Source organism: Euleptes europaea, chromosome 9 (genome assembly GCF_029931775.1).
Source record: "Euleptes europaea isolate rEulEur1 chromosome 9, rEulEur1.hap1, whole genome shotgun sequence".
Lineage (NCBI taxonomy): Eukaryota > Metazoa > Chordata > Lepidosauria > Squamata > Sphaerodactylidae > Euleptes > Euleptes europaea.
In genome coordinates this window covers 32,303,296-32,328,315 of record NC_079320.1, presented here as the reverse complement: position 1 = coordinate 32,328,315, position 25,020 = coordinate 32,303,296, and the positions used below count along the sequence as shown (strand labels likewise).

At 40.3% G+C, this 25,020-nt stretch overlaps 1 protein-coding gene across 1 annotated transcript; it reads right to left on the bottom strand.

Moving 5' to 3' along the window:
- Positions 1-8,717: 8,717 nt before the first annotated feature.
- Positions 8,718-23,781, bottom strand: ADAD1 (adenosine deaminase domain containing 1). Its single transcript, XM_056855652.1, has 11 exons — positions 23,580-23,781; positions 22,210-22,398; positions 21,224-21,391; positions 19,702-19,788; positions 18,449-18,574; positions 18,210-18,333; positions 17,833-18,009; positions 13,041-13,264; positions 10,325-10,562; positions 9,908-10,043; positions 8,718-8,831 (listed from the first exon to the last, which is right to left on the bottom strand). Exons 1-11 carry the CDS (start codon positions 23,779-23,781, stop codon positions 8,718-8,720), a joined length of 1,785 nt encoding a protein of 594 aa, XP_056711630.1.
- Positions 23,782-25,020: the final 1,239 nt, after the last annotated feature.

The window sequence follows — 25,020 nt, the reverse complement described above, 5'->3', positions numbered from 1 at the left end:
TAACGATAATGGCTTTAAAGAACACTAGGCTAATCAATCATAATATTATCTAATTATTTAAAATATTTGTTTTATTTATACTGTAGTTGGGATTGTTCTACTTTATGTTATCTAAATCACATTATCATGGTATTTAATAGTTTAGAAAATTTTCGTTTATGGTCAGACCTGACCCTATTCAAGCTATTCAACTTTAAAAACTAATACGTGTATTTCATTGCTATACTTTAAATGGTTAAATAAAACTTTATATGTTGGGAAGCAAACAATATTTGATATAATCAATTCAGCTCAAAATTACATTAGCATACACACCATTGAATTTAATGGTAAAAGAACATGTGTTCAGTAAAAGCACTGAATAGTCGCCACTGACAATCTAATTTCTTTTGTTTAAAGATTATTTAACAAGGGGGAAAAACTATTATCAGGTAAACTGGATGAGATCCAATGAGGTTGTTTGGGCAAACTTGAGATCCTGGGCATGCCCAAAGGGATTTTTGAATCTCCTTTAAACTATAAACCCCATGGCCCTATTGCAACTGCTTCTGAAATTCCCTCAAGTTTCAAAAGCTATTTGGAATGGTGGGAGGGAGTTATTGTTAAAAAAAAAACCACAAGTCCGGAGTGGCATCAGATATGAAGAACTAGCTGGACTTTCTTCTGATCTTCAACTAGTATCTTTTGTGGCTTCCTAGAGGCACCTGGTTGGCCACTGTGTGAACAGACTGCTGGACTTGATGGGCCTTGGTCTGATCCAGCAGGGCCTTTCTTATGTTCTTATCTGCAGTGCTATTTCAGTAATGTACATTTTTAATTACAAATCTTTGCAAGTAATAATTTTTAGTATGCTCTGAAGAGAAAGATGACCTGATCTGGATAGTCCCAGGCTAGCCTGATCTCATCAGATTTCAGAAGCTAAGCAGGGTCAGCAAGCCCTAGTTAGTATTTGGATAAGAGATCACCAAGGAATACCAGGGTCACTATGCAGAGGAAGGCAATGGCAAACCACCTGTTAGTCTCTTGCCTTGAAAACCCTATGGGGCCGCCCTACGTCAGCTGTGACTTGAAGGCACTTCACACACGCAAAGAGAAAGATAAAATAACAGCACATAAAGCAGAACACTTTGCAAAGCTCACACTTTTCCAAAACATCTCCCCATACTACTCCAACCTACAGGTTAGGGTGCAGATTCTGAAATTATTACTTTGCTCTTCTGGCTCTATCGATTCACTAGCTCATGCCCTTTTGGAATGCTGCTTTTACGAGGAACTTCGATCACATTATATCTCCCCCCTTTTAACATACAAATCTAATGCCTCTGTGTCTGACATAATGCCTTTTCTACTAAGCGATAGGGATCCCAAGGCTACATTGTCAGTGGCAAGATTTGTTTCAGTCCTTATATCCCTCAAACACTAGATATATGCTGCTCAAGATCAATGGATCAAGGAGCTTCTAAGGGATAAAAGGAAGGAAATTACTATTCCTCAACAGTCTCTGGCTGCGAAGCTCTCAGCTTATGCAGGAAGCCTGCTGCTGTTTCAGGTGTGGATGTTACAGCTCCTAAGCAGCAGCCCTCTAATCTCCCTCTTAGAACACAGGGCGATAGCAGGAGCCTATGGCTAATGTTCTCTCTTAATTGGTATAAAGAATGTCGATGTAAATAAACCCTGAGTGCATGTCAGCCATTTAGCTAGTGGTCTTCATATTTTTTTGCAGAGATCCACACTTATATAGAGACGCTCTCAAGAGTTAAGTGACATACCTGCACTTCCATCAAAACATAATCCCCCCACCCCGGGACTCTGTTCACTTCCTGAATTTATCTCCTTTATCCTCTTAATGATTTTTCCCTTCTAACAGTATTCGTTGTCTTAACATTCATTTTTCTTTAGCATAAAGATGCAAACATTCTTTACACTCACCGTGTTTGTATAAATATACACACAAGAGCTTTTTGCAAGTTCAAGTCTCTCACCAACCTCAAACCGAGCTCTCTCTCTTACATACTCACACTTTCTCAACTATGGCTAACTTAAGAACAAAAGAAAAACCCTGCAGGATCAGACAAAGGCCCATCAAGTCCAGGAGTCTGTTCACACAGTGGCCAACCAGGTGCCTCTAGGGAGCCCACAAACAAGCCCACAAACTTAAATTTACTTCCCACACCCTTTCAACCCTACATTTAAATCAGCCTGGAGTAGAAGTGGCCCTTGAACAAGCCTAGGAAACATTGCTTCTTGTCATAATTTGTTATTAAATCACTACAAGTAAAGCTGATTGAAATCCAAAACACATTCTTATTCTTAACCACAAGGTGTTAATTCCTGAAATTTATGCAATGTATGGAAAACAAATTAATAGACCAGGCAAAAGAAAGTGAAATGTCTTTAACATGAAAAGCAACATTTCAGCATTCTCTATAGAACACAAGATAATTACACAAACACAAGATAATTTCACATACAGCCTTCTTTTATCAGTCTATCTTTTTTCTTTTGATGCATGCTTCAATGTGGGTGTAAAATGAAAAGATTTGCAATAAAACAGCTGCTTTCTAGGAAGAGATGAATAATACGCAAGACAAAAGTGGCCACAAGATGGAGGAAACCAAAATACAGATTTCCTTCCTCAAGCTGCCTTATCTAAAGGCCTATAAAATACTACTGTTCTTCAGTCAACAGAAATTAGAGAAGCAGAAATGGTACTGTGTATGATTATAATTCTAGATTCAGTGCTTGGCTTTTTTTTAGTTACACCATCTCAGAGCTAGATTTAACATTTACAGTTAATAAATATATGCCATAGAAAAGCTTACTATGTGGTGATTGCATAGTGGTAAGGAATTTGATAATGTTACAACCAGTGCATGGAATGCCAAAACAGGAATGGAACACTGGATACGCACCATGAAGATTCCTTTTATCTGGAACTTGAGGGCATCATTTTGATTGTTGGGGGGCTTTCCAACAATTCTTTGCAGACAGGAAATTGGCTGCAGTCCTCACTTTGGAGTTGCTGTCCTCAGTTCTGAGACTTCCAAAGTCCCACTAGAAAGACCCAGCACTAAAGAAAAAAATATACTACAACAAACATATGCCAACAAGAGGTGACAAACACATTAAGGAGGAACCAAATACAGAATATGGATCAACTATATACATTCAAGACATAAATGAAACAGCATGTGGTCATAAGGTCTCTGGAAATTTCAAATCCTAGTGACCTTTCTTAAGTCAGGATAGAACTAAATGATTTTCTCAAGATCCAGATAGAAGGAAGCTTCATACTGAGTATCCAACGTTCTGCTCTCATTGGAATTGAGAGCATAATTTTGATTGCTGGGATGCCCAAAAACCAGCCCTGACCTGGATGGCCCAGGCTAACCCGATCTCGTCAGCTCTCAAAAGCAAAGAAGGGTTAGCCCTGGTTAGTATTTGGATGAGAGACCACCAAGGAAGTCCAAGGTTTCTACACAGAAGCAATGGCAAACCATCTCTGTTCATCTCTTGTTTTGAAAAGCCTATGGGCCAGCCATAAGTCAGCATTTTCCACCACCAAAACCATACAGCCCCAAGGAGGGAACCATACTGCCACACGTTACAGAACATTCTGGAGGATCCTTTGAGCAAAGTGTGCATTTGCATCTGGTGTAAAAGGTCTCATGAAAGCGGGTGCTGAAGCCCACATCACAGCCCTACAAACATCCTCTACAAGTGCCTTCATGTCAAACTGCTGCGGACATGGCTGCACTTTGCAGAGTGTGCCCTAATGCCTGTTGGAGGCTGGCATCCCTGCAAATCATAGACTGTAACTATGTACTCCTATAACCACTTGCTTAGTGATACTTTAGAGATCTTCTTTGCCTTCAGCTATTGGATGAAAGGCAACAAGGAAACTCCCCCATGAAATCACTATGAGTAGAGATGCTGGGCCCTAAGGGTTACTTAAAGGTAAAAGTGTACAATCACTCCCAGATGAAACAAAGGAGGCAAATGTTGAGATGGGAGAGTGGCTGAGGAGAATGTTGTAATACTAGGTGACTTCAACTACCCTCACATTGATTGTACAATTATGTGCTCAAGATGCCACAGAAACACACCTTCTAGACATCATAAATGATTGTGTATTGCAGCAGTTGGTCATAGAGCCTACTAGAGGTTTAACAACTCTGGACTTGGTTCTGAGCAGGGCTGAAGATCTGCTGCGAGATGTAAATTTTGCTGCACTTGGGAAAAGTAACCGTAATGCTGTTAAGTTCAGAATTCATGTCAATAGAAAGTTGCCCTCGAAGTCCAAAATAATCACTTTTCTTTTCAAAAGAGGGAATTTTGCTCAAATTAAGGGACTAGTCAGATGGAAGTTGAAAAGGAGAACAGAGTAAAATCCCTCCAGAATGCATAGAAACTATATATTAATTGAGGCCCAAATAGAATGTATGCCTTGAATAAAAAAAGGTATGCCCAAGACTAAAAGGATGTATGTGTGGTTAAGCCATAAAAGGCAAAAATGCTTCTTTTAAAAAGTGGAAGGTTTCCCCAATTGAGGCAAAAATGGTGACTAGAGAGCTTCAGAGATTTCTGAATAAAGGGGATTATTTGGGTCTATTCCAGTCTGGTTTCAGGACTTTTTGTGGGACTGAAATGGTCTTGGTTGCCCTGGTGAATGACATGTTCTTGGAGATGGACAGGGGGAGCCTGACTCTTGTTAAATTCTTCTGGACCTCTCAGGAGCTTCAATCACTGAATCCTTCTGGATCGTCTTTAGGGACTGGGAGGCATTGTTCTGTAATGGTTCTGATCATACACTGAACATAGGTTTCAGAGAGTGGTGCTGGAAGACTGCTACTCTGGCCTATGGGGTTTTGAAAGGTTCCATATCCTACCCCCCTACCCCCGTGCTTTTCAACATCTTTGCAAAGCTGCTGGGAGATGTAATCCAGAGATTCGGGCTGAGTTGCCACCAATATGCAGATGACATCCTGTTCTATCTTGCATTTCCAGAAGATGCCAGAGAGGCTGTTGAAACTTATAAGCAGATGCCTAAAGACAGTTTTAGAATAGATGAAGACTTAAACTCAAAATTAATCCTGACAAAACAGTAGAGCTACTCAGGAATGTGGACATCTGTCTTGGAGGGGATTCGTAGCTTGGAGGTGCTCCTGGACCCAGGCTTCCTGTTACATAAACACATGGCGGTGGCAGCCTGAGGTAACTTTTACGAGCTTTGCCTGGTGAGCCAGCTGTGGCCCTTCCTACAGTGAAAGGATCTTCCCACTCTGATGCATGCCCTGGTAACATCTAAATTAGATTACTGCAGTGTAATCTACAAAGGCTGCCCTTGAAGACTATCTGAAAGCTATGGTTGGTACAGAATGCTGCGGCCAGAACATTTACTGTAGTGGGTCCATATCACTCTAGTCTTTTCCCAGCTGCATTGGCTCCAAATTTGTTTTCAGGTCCAATTCAGTGTTGTCACTGACCTTTAAAGCCCTGTATGGCCCAAGGCCAGCATATCTTAAGGAATGCCTTCTCCCATATGAACCTGCCCATCCTCTCCAGTCATCTTTGGCCCTGCTTCAGATGCCCATGACATCTAAAGCTGGACAGGTGGTAACATGCAAAAGGGCCTTCTGTCATGGTGCCAAAACTATGGAACTCCTTCCCCAGGGAGATTCATCTGTCTCCCTCTCGTCTTCCACCACAGATTTAAAACTTTTGTTTTGTTTGACATACCCCTTGATAACTGTTATTGGCCTCCTCCCTGGTTGGTGTTATGTGTTTGCTTTACTGGATTACTGTATATATATTTTATTTTAAAGGTTTTTAGTGTTGAAATGTTTGATGTTTGTCTGCTTGGGGATCCTATTTGGGTAGAAAGGTAGCACATAAATATTTATTTAAAACAAGACTCCAGGTCCAGAAGAACCCAAATGTAAAACTGTTGATTTACTAACAAGCATATGTCATGTGTCACTAAATATGTGCCAGATGACTGGAAAATAGCAAATGTCACTCCGATTTTTAAAAGGGGTCCAAAGGGTATCCAGAAAATTACAGGCCACTTAGCCTAGCATCAGTTCCAAGTAGATTAGTAGAAACTGTTATTAAGGAAAGAATTATTAAGCTCACTTAATTAAGGACAAAGTCTGCTGAGGGAAAACCAGCATTCCCTCGGCAAAGGAAAGTTCTACCTCACCAACCTCTTGGAATTCTTTGAGCAGCGTGATATGCATGCAGATAAGGACAATCTGATAGACATGGACTTCCAAAAGGGGAGAATGATTGCTTGTTACAACAGCAGGCTTTAGCAAATAAGGCCTCAGATTATTACCCCCAAAGGTAGCAGGGATCCCTCAGTTGATGCCCCCCAGAAGGGCAGTACATTCTTTTTATTTCAGAATTCAGTCTCACCCAAGCTTTGGAATACATTCTTTTCGGTATAAAAATAGCACTGGGGTCTGCTGATATTCGGCATGGTCTCAACACCGATACTGGTTGGAATGTAAAGAAGGAATGAGTGTATAAAGCTGCATCACCCTGCAACCAACACAGATGCTCTGAAGACCAACACTGTTCTCATTTCACTACCTTCACTGCGGCTTTTTCCTTTCTTCTGACAAACCCTCCTGGACAGCACTCGATGGACAGGCTCACATGTCTACTTCTTCTTAACCCCCCATTTCTCTTTAGACTAGTACAACTTACTTAGATTAGACTGTATCTAATTTATTAGACTGTTTTAGTGTGTGTATAAGTTCTTTTCACTTGTACTCTGTTCGCTAATTCTCTATGCTATCAATTTTCTTAAGAAACATTCAACTTTAAGCCTATGTCTGGTCATTTCCAAGAAATTGCATACTTTATGTGAGGTGTTGCCCAAGTCCTGGACCCTGGTATACACCTGACAAAAGGTGTATACATGTGTGTGTGCACACTCTGTACATGTTAAAGGGGATGCACTTACAGCTGAGATATATGCATGTGTAAGCCATTTGGGTAACAAATAGCTTCTAGGGACTGGTAAAACCCTGGCAACAGTCTACTAAGGAAGGAAGGAACGGACAAAAATCTCTCCCCTCTCCACAAGCAGAAGCTTACATATAACCCAAGCCATTGTTAGATGCATAGGAGTTAATGGTTGTGTTATACTTGTTGATATACCATCTTGGTAGCAGAATAAATTCTGAAAAGGGGAATAACCACCACTTTTCTTATAAAAGAGCTTTTTAAAATAAAAGATAAAAAGAAACCCAGCCAAACAGCCAGTCAACAAGTTTCACAGTAGAACTTTATTGAAAAACCCTAACCAGCTACACATCCAATGCTTAAATTTAAAGCCACTGCTTTTGTTTTTATACATTTATTGTAAATACATACATGAACGTAATTACTAGGAAACGTTATCACAGCTCCATACTTAAACTCAAAAGTTTCAGCAAACTGAAAGCTAGCATGGCAAGGAACTACCAAGAAATTGAAAACCTAACAGGATAAGTATCTTCAATGGCTTAGGATTATTTCATACATGATAGCCATGTGAAAGTTACTGAGAAAATGCTATTGTATACTTGGTTATACAAAAAGAGATACAACTATGAAACACTCTTAGCTGCATCTAAGAAGCCACTATGAGAACAAGCCCTCAATGCAATGCAAAAATTTGCATTAGAGAAACTCTTGTGAATTATCAAATTAGATCCCGTGAACCCCTTAATGGCAGTGCTCTCTTCCCTAATACTGAAGGCTCTTCTACCAGCAGGAGAGTCCCACGTCAGCCAAAGGCTCTTTTGCACTGGGGAATAGCCCTACCATTAAGAGAATGAATACACAGGATCCAGCCCATTAACATTTTGGTGACATAACTCCAAGAACCACATCTGTTCTCTTCAAATATGTTTACACACAGGTTCACCTGTTTTCTACATTGGCGCTACTGGGATGGAAATAGTACAGCCTTGATGAGCATCTCAAGCTAGTTCAACACATCAGTGTATAAAATTCAAAGACCATCAGACAAATCATACTGTTATTGAAAACTGAAGTATTAGGTTTAAGATAAGGCACTCACACTATGAACTACTTCCACCTAACTCCTTAATGATGAAATGTCTCAAATGAAAATTTATGACTTGATAATTTCAAAGTTGTTCCTATAGGCAAAAACAGATCACTACTCATCTCTTGATTTGTAAAATGTAGAATGGAGTGTTCCATTAATGGTTCTATCAGGGAGATGGTTATGTATTTTATTCAGGAAGCTTACTCTTGTGTACTGAGAGCAGTTCCTTGGAGCCTTAAACGTGAACACTGAGAGGGACAATACCACAAAAATGGTTAATAAAAGGCAAACAGTGAGCTTTGGAGCCAAAAGCGAAAGCACAATGAAAAATATGGCAACGATCACAGAAAAAGGCTGAGTTGACACAACTCTCTTTACTGCTCAAGTTCCCTTATAAGGCATCATAGCCAACACAGCTGATAAACCATTTAGAGATACTTAACTGTGAAAACCAAGCTACTTTGATATCAGATATTTCACAGTGGCAAAAGTGATAGCAATAAAAACAGTCTGTATATTTTAACAAATTAGCTCAAGTAGAACTTCCCCCAGAAATCAGTTGACAGTATTTTGAACAGAATAATCTACTACTACTAAAAATGTGATGTCTGTTTGTCAAGAGCCAGCCTACTTGCAAGCAGAGTGCCAACTATCACATACTGAACTGTTCAATACGTGGAGATTTCACAATCCAGGGCCCAAAGCCGTGCTCCTCTAAGTAGGTTTTCAGCAAGAATTTTGCGTCTTGGTAGGACTCTGCCTTAATCTAAATAAAGAAGAAGTTAATATTCAGCACTGAGGGATTGCTAAATGAGTTAATCCTATCAAGATAAAGTTTCCAATAAAGCACAGTAAACCTGAGAGGCCCAGTATCCTTAACAATGGGAACATATCTTGTTATGCAGGTATAACCTTCGACATATAGCTACTCTTCATCATTCAAGGATATATCGCTATCCAAGACCTCCAATATCCCCTTATGAACGCAGACTCCTATTTATATATACTTAAAACATCTTTTGAAGAACAGTCTGAACAAAATAAACCTATGTAAATGAAAGCATTAGTTCCCTAGAGTTTCAACGCTGCTCTAAAAATCAGCTGCTGTCAACTATACAACATCATAAAGATACAGTAAACAAATTACCACAGACCTGAAATCTTTCCTCAAACGAATCAGTTACAAAACAGATCAGATGACAAAACAGATGACAAACAAAAATAAAATGTTATGGATTAACAAAACTTGGTGTTTAAAGCACTAGATGACAAACCAGTTCTTGTAAACTCTAGAAACATTTCCAAGATTAGTGCAGCTAAAATATGGATGTAGCTTCAATTATTACAGAGCTAATCAAAGTTTGAGCATATGCTCCAACTTTTAGATTTAATCTCCTCAAAGTACCCAACACGAGTATTACATATACTTCTATCCACAGATGTAGATTACTGCCCTCTGACTGCTTTCATGGGTAAAACAACATGCAACATATGTGTTTTTAGAGAATAAGAGCACAGCTTTGGATACACTAGCCTTTTAGAATTAAAACAGATGATCATCATCCGCTTACAGAACAGACATTTGCATAAATTCCAACATTTTAACTGTGAAATCACTGAACAGACCTGTGCAGTTTAAAGATTTGCTTTTGAAGTCTATTAATGGTAGCAATACATATGGGTTACAGCTGTTTTTACATATGCTCAGACATTCATTCTAGGATACTGCCTATTTTCGAAGGCTATCATTAAAAAGCCACAACACCGGTCAAATGCTGAAGTCACTGTGAATGGGATATTGATTTGGAATTCATGAGACTTGCCCTCTTCAGTGTGACTTACCTTTGCTTCGTGGTATGTACCTGCTACTTTAAGTAAGTCATTTCTCTTTGATTCTTTAACAAGTAAATTGAAACGACTTAACATTGCAGCCTTGCAAAGTCGACTTGCCATTGAAATGCCACTTTTGAAGGGTGAACTAGGAATGAAAAACACTGGCGATGAGAGGCACAGCACATTTCCAGTATATATTATTTATCTAGAGGTTTAACAAGCAGCAGATACCAACAGCCAGTGACAAAACGTTAGATTTTACACTGAAAGTGAACAAAAAAGAGCTTCTCATCTCAAAGCTCTTTTGAACTATTAAGAGATGAGTGAATTTAAAGTACTATTATGAAATAGGTAAATGACAGTCCTCAGTCTAAAGTGAGAAATTTGACTCAGGTTTTGTCCCATTTTAGAGTCCTTCATATTTACCTTTCTGTCGTCTTCCCATTAAGTCCATCCACCACCTCAAATGAAGTATCTCCTTGGGACCAATTCACACTAAGAGACCTGTGTTGCAAATCTAACTGTACTGGGTAAGCAGCGGTCACCAAACTAATGTGAGGTCTGTTCACCAGGTAAAACATGGGTAGTTTTGAAGTGAGCGCATCATCTACACGTTGCTTGATAGCTATTTCTAACCCTCTTGTATCATGGCAGCTCCCATTCCCTAAAATAAGGAAGGGAAATTCAGAACCACACCTGCCTTACAGAGATCAAAGAATACAGAACTTTGTTTCACCAAAAATGACAGTTCAGTTTCCATCAATCTCCATTTAAAACATTAGTTATCAGAATTTCACATGCATGGACAGCTATGCAAACTTTCTACTGAATAGCAAAAATAAGTACCAGTTAATACTTCAGTCTTTCCTATGCCCACAGAGAAACATCTTAGCACATCGGCATATTGAGTTGGACGTGCATCATGGAAGACAAGCTAATAGTGTTTGAAGTCATGGGTCTGTCAGTTAAACATTAGCAGCAAATCTATCTGCCATCTTAAGTGTCAGTTGGCCCAGAGTGACTAGTTCCAATCTGATCTGAAGAAGCCTTTATTGGCATAAAATATAAAGTGTACAAAAGCAAATACATAGGACCAAACTTTAAAAGGAGCTCCATGGTTTTTACAGTAAAATCGATTTAAGTGGATTACTTAATTTTACAGTTCTAGGCCAGCCTTATTTGATACACAAGCGCTCACGTTCTTGGACTGCACACTGTAGTGACTAGTTAAAGCTTTATTTAGGAGATTTCTATGCTGCCTCAGAGTACTGTTTGAAGTGGCTTAAAAATTAAAATAAGTTATCAATATAAAAACAGCACAAAACTATCCATAAACATATTCCAGATCAGAAGCAAACCATTAAAGAAACTGGAAAGTTAAACCCCTAAGTAAAAATCCAAGTAAACATTCATATTTTGTTCTAGCCCCTAAAAGAAAGTAAAGTAGGCCAGGCCTTGACAATTTTTTTTTGAATCTAGGAGCTAGCCTTATTTGTAACAAATTCAATACTTTCATCATATGAGCCACCTTAAGCAAGTCTCTAAAGGAGGAACAATGATGTTTTAGAATTTTCCTCATAAAGAAGATCTTACTCTACCTTTTGAATGCATACATGTAAAACAGTTTACCAAATTTGTGCCAGTTGTTTAGAACTTTTACTCTGCAGTCACTTTTCAAAATACAACTGTAAACACACTTGGAGAGATTTAACTATATACAAGAAAGCAAGATATATTTTTAACAAAGTCTCTCTCTACTGCTCCAGAACTATTTTTTCTTTGGCCTCTTGTCAATGCACCTAAGTTGCCACTTGACTTTTATTTTGCTATAGCAGTTACCCCTCTGCAATTCTACACACAGTTAATATAGATTAAGCACCATTAAATCCAGTGGGACTTACTTCTGAATAGATGTGCATATGATCAGACTGAAGCTCCCCAACAACTGGATTTGAATTTTTTTAGCAGCTATCAGCAGCAAATCTAATTTAAGGTTTTTTTTAATGAAAACTGCTAGATAACAACCTGTTCTAGCACCATAAGCTTACCAAAATTAAGGGCAGAGTTAGGTTCTAAATAGTCAATAAACATTTACTTTTTAAAAAAGCAAGGAACCGAAATAGTTCCTAAAGGCTTCAGCAAGCAGAGTACTCAAGCAATTGCTTAAAATTAGTCTACCACTATGCCAATTTATTGGACTGATAAAAGAAGCAATTTCATGAACATTTAGGAAATCAAGATCCCAGTCCATTTAGTTGTGTCAAGGTACCAAGTCCTACAAAGGCATAGTTAAAATTTAGTTAAAAGAAATTTTGTTTTTGTGACTGAGGGAGAAAATGACACAGATGGGAGGCTGAGACACCACTCAGGACTCTGTTGCAGGACTGGCAGTTAACTTGAAAGAAAAAAGAAGTTCAGTGGCACCTTAAAGATTGTTTCCAGCTGGGGCTTTCATGAATCATCTTTGACAATGCTGGATAGTGAGCACAATTCCGTGATCAGAAGTTTCGTATATTCAAGGATGCAATCCCATGCAGTTTTATAGGGAAAAGCCCCTACTTTCACCTGAGTAAATATGCACAGGATCAAACTGGTCCTGCCCTCTAGTTTGGTCCTGAGCTAATTGGCACCAATGCCTTCAAGACAAACTCCATCAGGGGAAGGTGGGAGCTCAGCGATGGCTGTCTGCCTGTGCTGGGCTTTCCGAAATCATCCATCACAATCAAGTTGTAAATCTGCCAGGGGGGAAACTTGCAGCCACTGTTGTGATCTGGTACCTTGGATTTGTTGAGCCCTTGAGTGGGCACCAAAAGAGCCTCAAGGGAGAGGTTAAAAGTCAAAAATCTGTTTTTATCCCACACTTCTCCCAAGAAATTCTAGGTGGCATACACTGTTCTCCCCTCTGCTTATCTGCACAATAACCCTGAGAGAGTATGGGACTTGTCCAGGGCCCCCCAGTGTTTTAGATCCTGTACCTAGGTCTCCCACCATAGGCACTGTAAGTTAATTTCTTGTCACTGCAGTTTAGGCACAATTACTACTGTTTCTCAGACAACTTCAATATTCTTATACACATTTAAAATAAGCAGTCATTTTTGATAAATCTTTAAATTATTTAGCTAGATTAAAGATCAAGACTTACCAAGCATTATCCTGGTAATATAAACTGGCTGAATGAAGTGGCTTAGCAAGGCTCCCTGAACACCCAACACTTCCCATCTTGTCAACTTATCACTGGCGGACATACTGCTTATTCTAGTAATTTCAGGACAATAGATAGTGAGATAGATCTTGCCTTCAACAGCAACATGAAGAGACAGTTCCTCGCCAGATTCAAACGAAGATACAGAATTTGGGGTAAGGCATCTATAATCAGAGTATAAATAGTCAAAGAATTTGCAGTTGCCCAACACAGATATACAATCACATGGATATAAGTTAGGGTTTGCAAGAGGCAAAGTTTTGTAGTTGAGTTGCCAAATAATTTAGTTTATCACCAATTAAAGCTAGAGTGAGTGTCTATGTTTTAAAATCAGAAACAGAAACTAGATTTTCTGACTGGTAGAAGAACAGGCAGGCAGGCACTAATGTCTCTGACAGAAGCCAGGGCTAGCCAAGTCAACATCCTAAACAGTACAGAATTTCCCCTCTTTTCGGAAATAATTACAGCCTTAGAGTAACCCTTTAAGAGACCTGGCCAACAGGCAAACTCTACTTTGAAAGCCTTGACAACACAGGTGCAAGGGAAATTACAAGAAATCTGTAATCTACTAAGGGCACTGTTATGAGCATCCCCTCCACTTCAAACTATGTTTTTCCTCATTACTACTGCGAATAGAATTCTTAAGTTCAACTTCTATCATTCAGTGGCCAAAGCAGCAGACAGGCCAGGACATACTATAGCCACTTCACATCCCAGTGAAGGTCCACCTACTGAAATAAAAAGGCAAAACTAATTAATATTGCAAGGCTTCACAGATTTACAGAGTAACAGTACCTTAGGCCTCACTGTACATGTCCTCACAGTGGGCTGAGGAGATTTCTGCCTCAAGCGTATACTACTCTTCACTTTAAAAACCCTATCACTAGCACCCTGCAGGCATGAAACAGAAAAAGGGAACTAGGTATTATAAACACAAGATAGGTCAGTCAGGTTGACTACCATGTATCTGTGAAAGAACTCATAGTTCCTTCTTGATCAAGAGGACAGCTGTCCTTGCTACCCTACATGAAGATGTAATGGCAACCAGTAACAGTACTTCCAGCAAACTCTCTCAATAGACCAGACTGGAATGAGAACTTAAGGGCCTTTAGAGCTGAAGGCAAGCTTCATGAGAGAAACCTATTTAACTGAAAGGGGATGGGTCAGGAAAGCCACAAGAAGTGCTTGATCAAGTTGTGTTGATATTGTGTCCTGCCACCCAACCTCTCTCTCCAAACTGCAGCAGTTGGTCCAATAGTATTTACAGTAAACCAAATAAATCCATCCCTGAGATAGGTGTTCTGATCCTTCTTCTACAAGAAGTCTTCCAAGTAGAAGAGGAGAGGAAATAATTCTTTCAAAAGTGTTTGAAATAGGACAATCTAGATGAAAAATGGGACCTGAGAAAACAGATCTCTTCTTAGAGGTAGATGCGTTCAAAGAAACATCAACTGTCTCCCCACAGATGTTTTGTCAAGGTAAGATAAAAGCAGAGCTTCCACTTAGAGGTCTGTTGACTTTGTGCATTCTGACACTTGAGTGCTCATACCTGGACATATTAGTGCTAAAGTGCACGTCAGCTTTAACCCCAATAAAAGAATGCTTGAAGGGCCAGGCTAAACACCGGCTCCAGGCAGTTGGTGCGTCCGCATGCCCACTGTTGCCAGCAAATCCCCCAACTGGCAAGCTAGCGTGCCCATCACCCCAACTAATCAGAATCACGACCTGGATTTTGAGGAAATTCCTCAAGGAGCCCAACCTAATGAGATTGCTCCAGTAGTCACTAGGTCCAGTACATTTGTAGCTCCCAGGAAAACTTCACTTGAGAAGACTCTGTGAGCAGTCCAAACTCAGAAAGGCAGAATCAAGTCACTGTAGGCGCCTGAAATGATTATACACAAGCGACAGAATTTTTAATCTAGCCACTTTGAGTCTCCAAGATGGCCCAGTTGCATCAAGTCTTCTCCTGTTATTGTTTGAGGGCTCTAGTATGTTTTCTAATAATGTCAACCTTCTGAGAAAGGAGAGCTGCCAGGACAGGTGGAGTCAGAGCAGCTAGAGTGGATGGGGGACCTAGACCATAGTTCCTTGAATCTTATCTACTCCATCTCTAGTCATGGAAACGAGGAAAGCTAGTACTTTTAGTCCCAAGTTTGCCTATTCTTAGGCAACTTGGCAAGTGCATTCTTACCTATAATGCTGCTGAAAATTTAAGGTGCCCATATGGAGGACCTTCCTCCACTTATGGGGGCTCCTAGAGCAATTGGAATATCACCATTCAGCTCCCAGTTACTGCTCTAGAAAGGTACTCCACCTGCTTGGTAAGAACTACCTGCCCAACATGGTTCTTGGTTGCAAAGGGCTTGGTGCCCTCTTCTTGGCTGTGCGGGAGTTCTTAGGAACCCAATTACAGGAATGCTACCCTTGTCTCAGTTTACAGTATTCCTGTAGCATAAGGCATCATTGGAGTGGTATAGGTTCATCTTCACTTAGGGATTATTGCACCAAACAGTAGCTGGAAAGCTGGCTCCTATCCAAGAGAAAAGACATTGGTTGGAGGGAATGTTGCTCAACCCAAAGATCAAACTAAAGGTGAGACTCAGATGGGTAACCAACAACCCTGAACAGGTGATAAAAGCTGAACAGGAACAAGAGAGAAATCAACAGTGCTTGTGGAGTGGCTACTTGCTCACCAAGGTGGAAATTCAGACAAAATGGCCAAGGGACACCCCCCCGCCCATATAGGATGGAACAACTCATTGCAAGTTACCTTTCCTACTTTTCATTCCTATACCTTCGAATCCATCAGGAAAAAGGGATGGAAGGCAAGAGAAAAAAAAGGCATTCCTTTACTATGACAGATGGTGCCTGAACTAAAACCACATAACCTAGACTACTTCGGTTAATAAGCAAAGCCAAAAACATAATCCCTCTCCGGCTGTGGCTATAAATTTGGCTGGCTCTGCATTCAGTGTTTATATTAACCTTTATCTGTCTGCCCCTACACAAAACCAATGTTATGCAAAATCATGTCTGCTGAAGTCGGAAGACCGGTATCTAGCTTAGCACAATGTAGTTAAACTATGTTTGATGCGACATGGTCATTACCTGCACTTTTACAAGCACCCAACTGAAAGTAGAGCTACAGTAGTAAAACAATTGTATTTCAATACTACACAGTCCAAGAATGAAATATTCATGTCAGATCCTTTCACAGTGTATTGTTCTCAAACAAAGTAAGCTGAAGACCAAGTTAGTCTAATTCTACTCTTGCTTATTTAACAACTTACTCCACTGTAAAATATAGATCTAGACAGGTTACAAAACCCTCCCACCAGAAACAATTAGCAGAGCAAAACATTTACTGCTTTTTATCTTGCTGTTAAAGTTATACCCTCCTTAACAGATGATACTTGAGAAAGTCAATGAAGCGAAATTAATCCCAGATGTTAAGCTGCTGCTGATGGTTAGAACCCCAAACCCAGATCAGTGCCAATTAATAGCATTCCAAATGTTTATAGTCAAATTCAGCACGCAGGGTACATACCTGCACAGTATCACCTCAAATGTTCCTACAAATATCAGCAAGATTTTACTTGCTTTTGAAATACCAATAGTATTGTCTGTTTTACAGTCCTTTTCCTCAAACAAGTTACTTAATGGGAAAAGAAAGCTTTGCTTATTATGAACATCTTTTATTTTAAGAGTGCAGAGGCCAGTCTCAGCAGCTGGGTTAGCTTCTGAACCTCCCTGCTGAAAAACAGGCTAATTTCTCACTTGACTAGGAAAGGCTCCAAACAGCCCCAGACAAGAACTGGCTAAACAGGAAACACTCTCACCCATCAGACACAAATATAGCAATTGCGAAGAAGCAAAGGCAGAGCCACATAAAACAGATTTATAAATGAAATGAACCAATGGGACCAAAACAGGATATTCCTTTGTGGCCCTGACTACCATCATGTGTTCCCATGTCTGCAGCCAAAACATTCCAATGCCGGGTACAGAGACCTATCTACTCCTACAAAAACATCAATTTTAGTAAGTTTCTTTTACCATCCAAAATCTCAAGACCAGTCTTTACACTTGGGAGGAAGGAAAAAAACTGTTCTTCCAGTTGTAGTTTTCATGTACCTGCATTTCAGAGAATACATGCCATATGCAGAAGACTTATTCAAAACAGCTTGCCAGGGTCAGAAGATCCAATTCACAAGCCTGGTGATCATGCAAACAAGGCCCAGATGGCAGCCCTACAGATCTCTTGAAATCTGTTCTAGAATGCTTCAGTGACAGCTGCAGTTCTCAAAGTGTAAAAGTAATGACAGACAGTACTATGATACCTTATAAGTAGTCTTGGATACCTTGCTTTCCATGGGGATAGTCTGAACACAGAAGTTTTTTATCTTTGGTCCAAAGTAATTAAAGCACCAAACTGCTTTTGAGGATAATGGATGGTGCCTTCCTGTAGATCAACCTTATTACAGTGTCTGTGCCAGTCTTGATACCCCCGCAACTGGCATGGACACTGGCATGGACCCTTGCTCGTCTCCTAAGAACTTTCGGCCTCACAGCTCAGGAATGGGCTGTATGCCCCACCTCCTTACTATTTAACCTTTAAATTTGTAAAACAAGAAAAAAAGAAATGCATGGAATAACAAACTAAGCTCTTAATGGGCAAATTCAAATACCCGCATGCAGTAAACCTCATAGTTGTAATGCTTAAAATACTTACATCTTAGACTTGGACTTTATCTGAGCAGATCCTTTTGGCAACTGATTCATGTAGAGAAATATATTTATATTTGGTTTTATTGAAAGCAAGTTTGATGCTGGTTCAAAGCAAAATACGGATTTCTCCATCATAGCTGGATTTTTACTGTGGTAGAGTAAAAGCTGTCTATAAAAATACCTTTAAAGAAGCAGTAAAGTTTGAGAGAAGACTGACATGAAATATTTCTAGATTTGTACTGAAAAAATATCATTAACATATTAATGTTTATCATTTACAGACATGCAATGCCTTATAGAAGAATCAATCTATATGTAATCATGAGTTCACAAAGTTAAATTCAACACAGGCATTAACTTCAGCAACACTACAATTCTTACCTAAGAAGAGAGCGCCTGGCAGTAACAACAGCATGACTGTCATGTACAATTCTCCCATCGAGATGACTACACTGACTGTAGTTGAATTCTCCTGTTCCAAAAGCTACTACTTCATACTGCCTTGCTAAAAAACATTAGCATAAACACAAGAGCTAATTAGATCAATTTGATTCAGTGCCTTTTTAATACAGTCACTACACAGTCATCCTCTTTAGAGGAGAAACAGTCAACATGCTTACCTCTTTCTACTATAAATGCAGCCAGTGAACTGCTACAACTTTTGTACTCCGGATATTTAGCAGTTAAGCTATTGAACGTTTCCTTGACAGCTTCAGAAATCTTCTCATATGCAAGATGTGGTCCTTCTGGTAAAGTATTAAAGCAAATCAAGTAGGGGAGAAATATCAAAATCTGATGTTAAGGTGTACTGAACAGATTATGTGAATCACACGAGAAGTCACTGTGTTCAGCCTATTGCACAAAACAAAACTTGTAGAAGTCTGGAGGAAAAACCAATGTAAGTTTCTCACCTAATACTTTTTGTACACCAAAAGCATAAACCATCCTAGATCTACAGAACTGCTATTGATGAGAATTACATTATCACAATCAGTGAGTGTACAACTCCTTCCACAGCATATCATGCGCTGTTCTTTGTGCGTGATAAATGTGTCAGTAATTTTCAGTGCTTTCATTACCCCCCTTAATATAATGTGTACTTCCTTAATATTGCATACATTTATCTTCAAACATTACAGGAATTAGTCCAATAAAATAATTTCAACATAAAGCTTGGAACGCTTGAAAATGACACTTGATCTTTTTAAAAAATATTTCCGTTCAAGTGTTTAATGGGACAAAGAACTTTTTAAGTATTTCATATTGATTGTATTAAATATGTCAAAATAAGTATTCCAAATCAGGCTGTGCTCTCCAAATAGGGCACTGGGAAATGTTCATATTTTTCTAGAAAAACTCTTATCGCTATTACACACTGGGGATACTGCTAAATTTCTCCTCTGGTGAAATCAGGGATTAGACTCTACCTACAGATGCCATGGCATTGTTCTCTTCTCAATTACAACTGTTACAGCAAGCAAAGATTAAGAACGCAAATGTTATTTTGTTAGAGTACACACAAAGCATCTTTATCATCAGAAGCTGTACTAATTAGACACTACTTGCTTCTTAAGAAACATTAATCTCAAACCCCACAACACAGTAGCTGCAGAAGTATGTATCCGTAAAATTTTTGCTAGCAGTAGCTACAACTGACTATAGGTGGAAAAATAAGAAATGCTTATTTATCATCATTTTTTAAAGGATAGTGCAACTATCAGGGATTAAAGTCTAAAATTTTGGTATAAAACATAAATACAGCCTTGAATACTTGGTCTTAAAACATATAGAATATTTTCACATATATACAGTAGATGGGACCCAAGAATGCAAAGCTACATGCCTTCCAGAGAGAAAAACAGAACATTCTTACCACATGGAATCCTTGAAAGATAACTAGGTCCAGCTGCGGATTGAGGCTCAGCTACAACTGGCATTTCTGAAAGGGTCTTGGGAGGACCTGCAAGCATATCATATTCTAACAATGGCAAACATGCACTATTGAAGCAGATCTTTTTCCTACATCACAGTGCAGTACTATATTGTTGTTTCTCTAACCACAAAATTTATACAGACTTCAAACTTCCTTTTTGCTACTCAATTAGGCTTTACACAGGTGCTCAAAAACGTTTAAAGCACCACATAAAGCAAATGTTTGCTAATTACATGGGGGTATACATGTTCCAGCACAGCCACCTTGTGCCTAGGACATATTTGAATACAATAATTAATAAAGTTAATCCAGATTAGACTGAGGTGCTGTTGGCCAATGATATAGCCCAACAAGGAGCAATGAATCGGCCTGTTTTGGACAGACATGGCACTCCCACTGAAGGAGCAGATTCATAACTTGGGGGTACTGTTAAGAGCTGTACCTTCATATAGCTCTAGCTTCAATTGGTACTCCAGACACAGGCTCTCTTTGAAAATTATGATTTGGCCACAATTAACCACATTCTAATCACATTTTGGTTGGATTTCTGCAATGCGGTCTACATTGAGTTGTCTTACAATAGTGTTTGGATGCTTCAATTAGCTCAAAACACAGCAGTGATTTTATTTTCCAGTGTAAATTACAGAGAATCCCTATCATCAGCCCTTTTGGGAATAATTTTAAGCACTAGTTTTAACTAGAAACCCCTACACCGTCTGGCAGCAGAATATTTAAAGGATCATCTTCTCTCACACAGACCTCCCTGCCAAATAATGTTTGCAAGTCAAGTGTGTCCATGCCTATTGAAATGAACTGTCAACTCACCTAATGCTGGGCTTGCCAAGTTTTGAAGGCAAAAGCCTATTATTACTGATTTGCCATTTTCTAACTTCAATCCACTTTCTTGCCCTCCCCATTCATACTGGATGTATTCCATATTTGCTAACTGCTTGGAGAAAGGATTCTTATCTGGATGCTAAGTCATTCACCTGTTGCTTGTACATTGCATCAGCCATCTGGCCCAAACCAGTTCTGGACAGATCCCACAGGCTATCCAGGGACTTTCCCGACTTATGACATCATTACAGATCTACTTGATCTCAGTGCAACCTGTCGAACTAATCTGACAGCCTTGCATCTCTGACAGTCTTTTGGTTTTAAAGATGGGTCAACCTATCTTGATATTTTTGTATTCACTGTCCTTATCTTTATATAGAAACTACCTCAAAAGCACTGAAGAGATGCACTACACAAATGTTTTTTTAAAAAATACCTCTCTGAAAACAGCAAGAATTCCAGTCTGCCAATCCCTCCAGAATTCCCATTCTTAGTACCCATATGTAAAGTAATATGCAGTATGTGCCAGTTCACTGACAATGCTTCTCCCAGGATTTCAGGGACAAAGTAGTTCAGATACTAAGGTGTATGTTCCCCTACCCACATGCACATACGTAACTTTTACCTGGTTTTTCTAAAGCTTTTGGCTCCAACTCCTCCAATTGCAGCAGCTCATCAAGAGCCAGTTTTGCCGCATTTGATCTGGATTCTTTCTTGCTTTGTCCCAAGCCTGTCTTATATGGAATACCATCCACCACAGCACAAAAAGCAAAGTAAGTTCCCAAGAGATTGCCTGCAAAAAGTGAAAAATCAGTTTTCCATTTAGCATTATATAAAGTGTACACACATAAGCTTAACAGTATGCACAGCATACAAGCATTGTACGGTACTAAATCATACTCACATTTAAGATTCACATAGTATCAATTCTCTCTGATTCCATGGGATTTTTTCTACTCCCCATCTTAAACACACATCCCCAAAAGATACCCATTTTGCATCATAATTTTTGAACTGAAAAACAGCAGAATTACTAGAGAGATGGTTTTAATTTTGGAATGATCAAATTTTCCTACAGTTGTTGACCATTATCATGGTCAACAACAAGCATAATGTAAAAAAAAAGAATTAATAATTCCAATATACAATCATTTCTGATCCCATGATTTACAGATATTAAAATCCCAAATAAAGTGGACATAATTGACAAATTTCCTACATTCATTATTTAGATTATGCATCTGCACAGGAGGTTATTAGAAACCATTGCTGAAATGACCAGGACTTACTTCCACATAGATTTACTTGAGGGTGAAAATAATTTTAAATCCATTCTCAGCATTCAGACCTCACCAAAGTGTGTTCAACAAAGATAACACAAGAAAAACTGTAGGACAATGGAACAGCAATAAGGGATGTCCTGTTCAAATATGAATTTTAATTAAATTGCCCAGTTCATGAAATAAGTGCGTGGACAACAGAACAAATAGGGGCATTAGGTATGTGTCATTCATCACAGCAGCTGTTAAAGCAACATGCTCATTTCAGTAGTACCACATAGGATAAATGCCAGACAAAATATTTTTATTGCAAAAGAACAGAAGTAGTTACCTGTAGCTACAGTTTCTTTTAATTCAAGTTGTACACGCTGCATCTGTGCAAACTGATGCAAAGCTGATACTGGGTTTATTTCTCCTCGGCTATATTTTACAACAAATTCCTTTGGAATTTTCTTTGGAGGAAGTGAAGTGATTGGAATACCTGGTGCAGCTTTGGAACACTGGGAAGCAGGAACATGCCCTGTAGTCCATTAATTGAAAAATAATTATAATTCTAAGGGGGGGAATGAATCCTTGCACAGCTTTGAACAGAACGAAATGAACCAAAGTACACTGGACAAGTGGCCTTTAATAGTCAGTTACTATTAAAATACTCAGGTTATCCATTTCTACTGGCTGCTTTAACCACTCATTCCTGAGCTTTTGGCGTGCGGGATGCCATGGCAGAGGCGCCGCCACAGCACCTCCTAAGCAGTTCCCTGCCCGCTGAAACCTTGAAAGATGCCTTTTTGCAGTTTTCTTTTTAAATGGGGCTTTTCACCACATTGAGAAGAGCAGAAGAGCAATGTCATTCTCGCCGCTGGCACACCGGGCTGAAAGGGCACAGGGAACTGCCTACAGGCAGCACTCCCAGCACGCCCCCAGGGACACCGGCATGCCCCCCATAACGTTGGCACGGGCCTTTACACTGGTGGGACACCGGCAGAAGGCCCCATCAGCGTCCCAGGTGGAGCTACCCCTGCAGTACCGGGAGACCAGCATCCGGGCCTCCCCGCTGCTGTTGGGGCCATTTGTGTGTGTGTTAACTGCCGTCAAGTCGCTTCTGACTCATGGCGACTCTATGAATGAAAGTCCTCCAAAACTGGGCCATTTACAGTGGTGTAAGTAGCCGGGATGCCAGCATGGGGGGCCCCAACACCGGCGCAGCCCCTTCCTGCCCTCCTGAGTACTTTCGTTCTCGGAAGTCAGGAATTCGCTGTAAGAATACCTCCCACAGAGTTTGAAAGTTAGAGGCTGCTTATCATGTTAGTTTTACACACTTACGATTCACGCATGGACACACTTTATCTCAGAACTTTTAAGAAAGCTTTGCTACTAGATTACACCAAATACTTGTTTACACATTAAAAAAAAAAATCTAAGAATAAAACACGTTCCTAAGTTTTTACACACTTTAAGAGTATGGCACCGTAATGTATGAAACAGCCTTTGGGCATAGCAAAAGTTACCAACTTTTACCAACATAGCAAAAGTTACCAACCACCCATTTTAGTTCTATCCCTGCAGTCCCTTCAACTGCCCCTCCCCCAAAGGAGAAATAATCATTAAAATGTAAACAGCAAGGAATCCTCCCAGTGCGGTCACGGCTATCCAATTTATAAACCCCTGGCTGCAAAAGGCACATGATTTAAAAACCAAAACCTGTGATTGGAGTCAATTTAGATGCCAGGTTTGACACATCAGAGATCTCTGTAGGGGGAAAAAAGGCTTTGTTGTGCTCTGCTTGTGACTGTAAGGGTGTCGGTAGCGGCTGAACAGGAGACTGAGGCTGTGCGGGCAAGTTCTTCTTCAACATTTGGGCAAAGCTGGGCACCCTGGAAGCCTGAGGCCAGTCGCTTGCCATCTTGCTCTACCTAAAATAAATAAATAAATAAAAGTCACCACAACCAGGGCCGGTGCTACCATTAGGCCAGTGGCTCCCAAACCTTTTGGGCCACCGCCCCCTTGGTTCCACAAACTCAACCTCAGCGCCCCCTACCCTATGCAACAACACAGTTGAAGGGGGGGCACCTTTAGCACCCCCCTGCTGCCCCCTTAGGTAATCCCACCGCCCCCCAGGGGGTGATATTGCCCACTTTGGGAACCACTGCATTAGGAGAACTAGGCAGTCACTTACGGCGCAGGCCTCAGAGGGGCACAGAACTGGCCTGAGGGGCACAGTATTTCTGGAAAAAATGCAGCTGACCATTTACATTTTTTTATTTTAAGGCACTGGTTCCCAACCGGGGTCCGTGGACCCCCAGGGGTCCGCGAGAACTAAATTAAGGTCCGTGAAACAAAGTTATAAACCCATAATAAATTAATATTTTCAATTAAAAGTTCTCTATTATAAAAATAGATATTCAAATATTATTCCACGTTTAATGTTTTACTAAGAGTTATGATTAAAGTTTATTTTCAAATTCTCGGAATTTTTATTTTGAATCTTGGGGTCCCTGCACTGAACAAAAAAGTCCTAGTGGTCCCTGGTCAAAAAAAGGTTGGGAACCACTGTTTTAAGGGAATTACTACAGTGCGATGGAATATAATTAATTATAACGTCTTCCCAAAAGTTTTCTGGGTTTATTTTTTCCTACGAGACATCTGCTTTTGAAAATGGTTTGGCAGTGGGAGGAGGAGGAGGGGGGGGGCCCAAGCAGCTAGTCTTGCCTAGGGCCCAAAATGACTGGCCCCGGTCCCGCCCACGACGGCTTCGCCAAGGGCGGTTCTTCAGCAACAGAGGCGGCGGCGGCGCGCAGTCTGAACGCCTCGCGCGACCTCCGCGCAACGGCGCAAACCCACGGGGGCGGGGGACGAACGAGAACCCCGCCCGACCCCGCCTGAGCGACCCGCTCTCCTTTCGAACAAAAATAACTGTACTGTTCGTCTTCGGTGCAGTCCCCACATTGGGACTGCGCACGCGCAGGCCGACCATCGGAAAGATCTCTCATAGCTTCTATGTGGTAGCTAAGGGGGCGCCGCGTCCTCTGCGCATGCGTCGACTTTCCCGCGCCGCGTCCTCTGCGCATGCGTCAGCTTTCCCGCTCAATCGACGCGAGCGGCTCCGGCAAACGCTGAACGCCGCTTCGGCTCTCCCAATCCC

Coding starts and splice junctions, on each gene's coding strand:
- ADAD1 (XM_056855652.1), bottom strand. CDS start 23,781: ATGGCAAGCGACTGGCCTCAGGCTTCCAGGGTGCCCAGCTTTGCCCAA. Junction 18,575..19,701: donor TCTTTCAAGGATTCCATGTG/GTAAGAATGTTC, acceptor ATACTTTACCAG/AAGGACCACATCTTGCATAT. Junction 10,044..10,324: donor AATGGGAAGACGACAGAAAG/GTAAATATGAAG, acceptor TTTCATTCCTAG/TTCACCCTTCAAAAGTGGCA.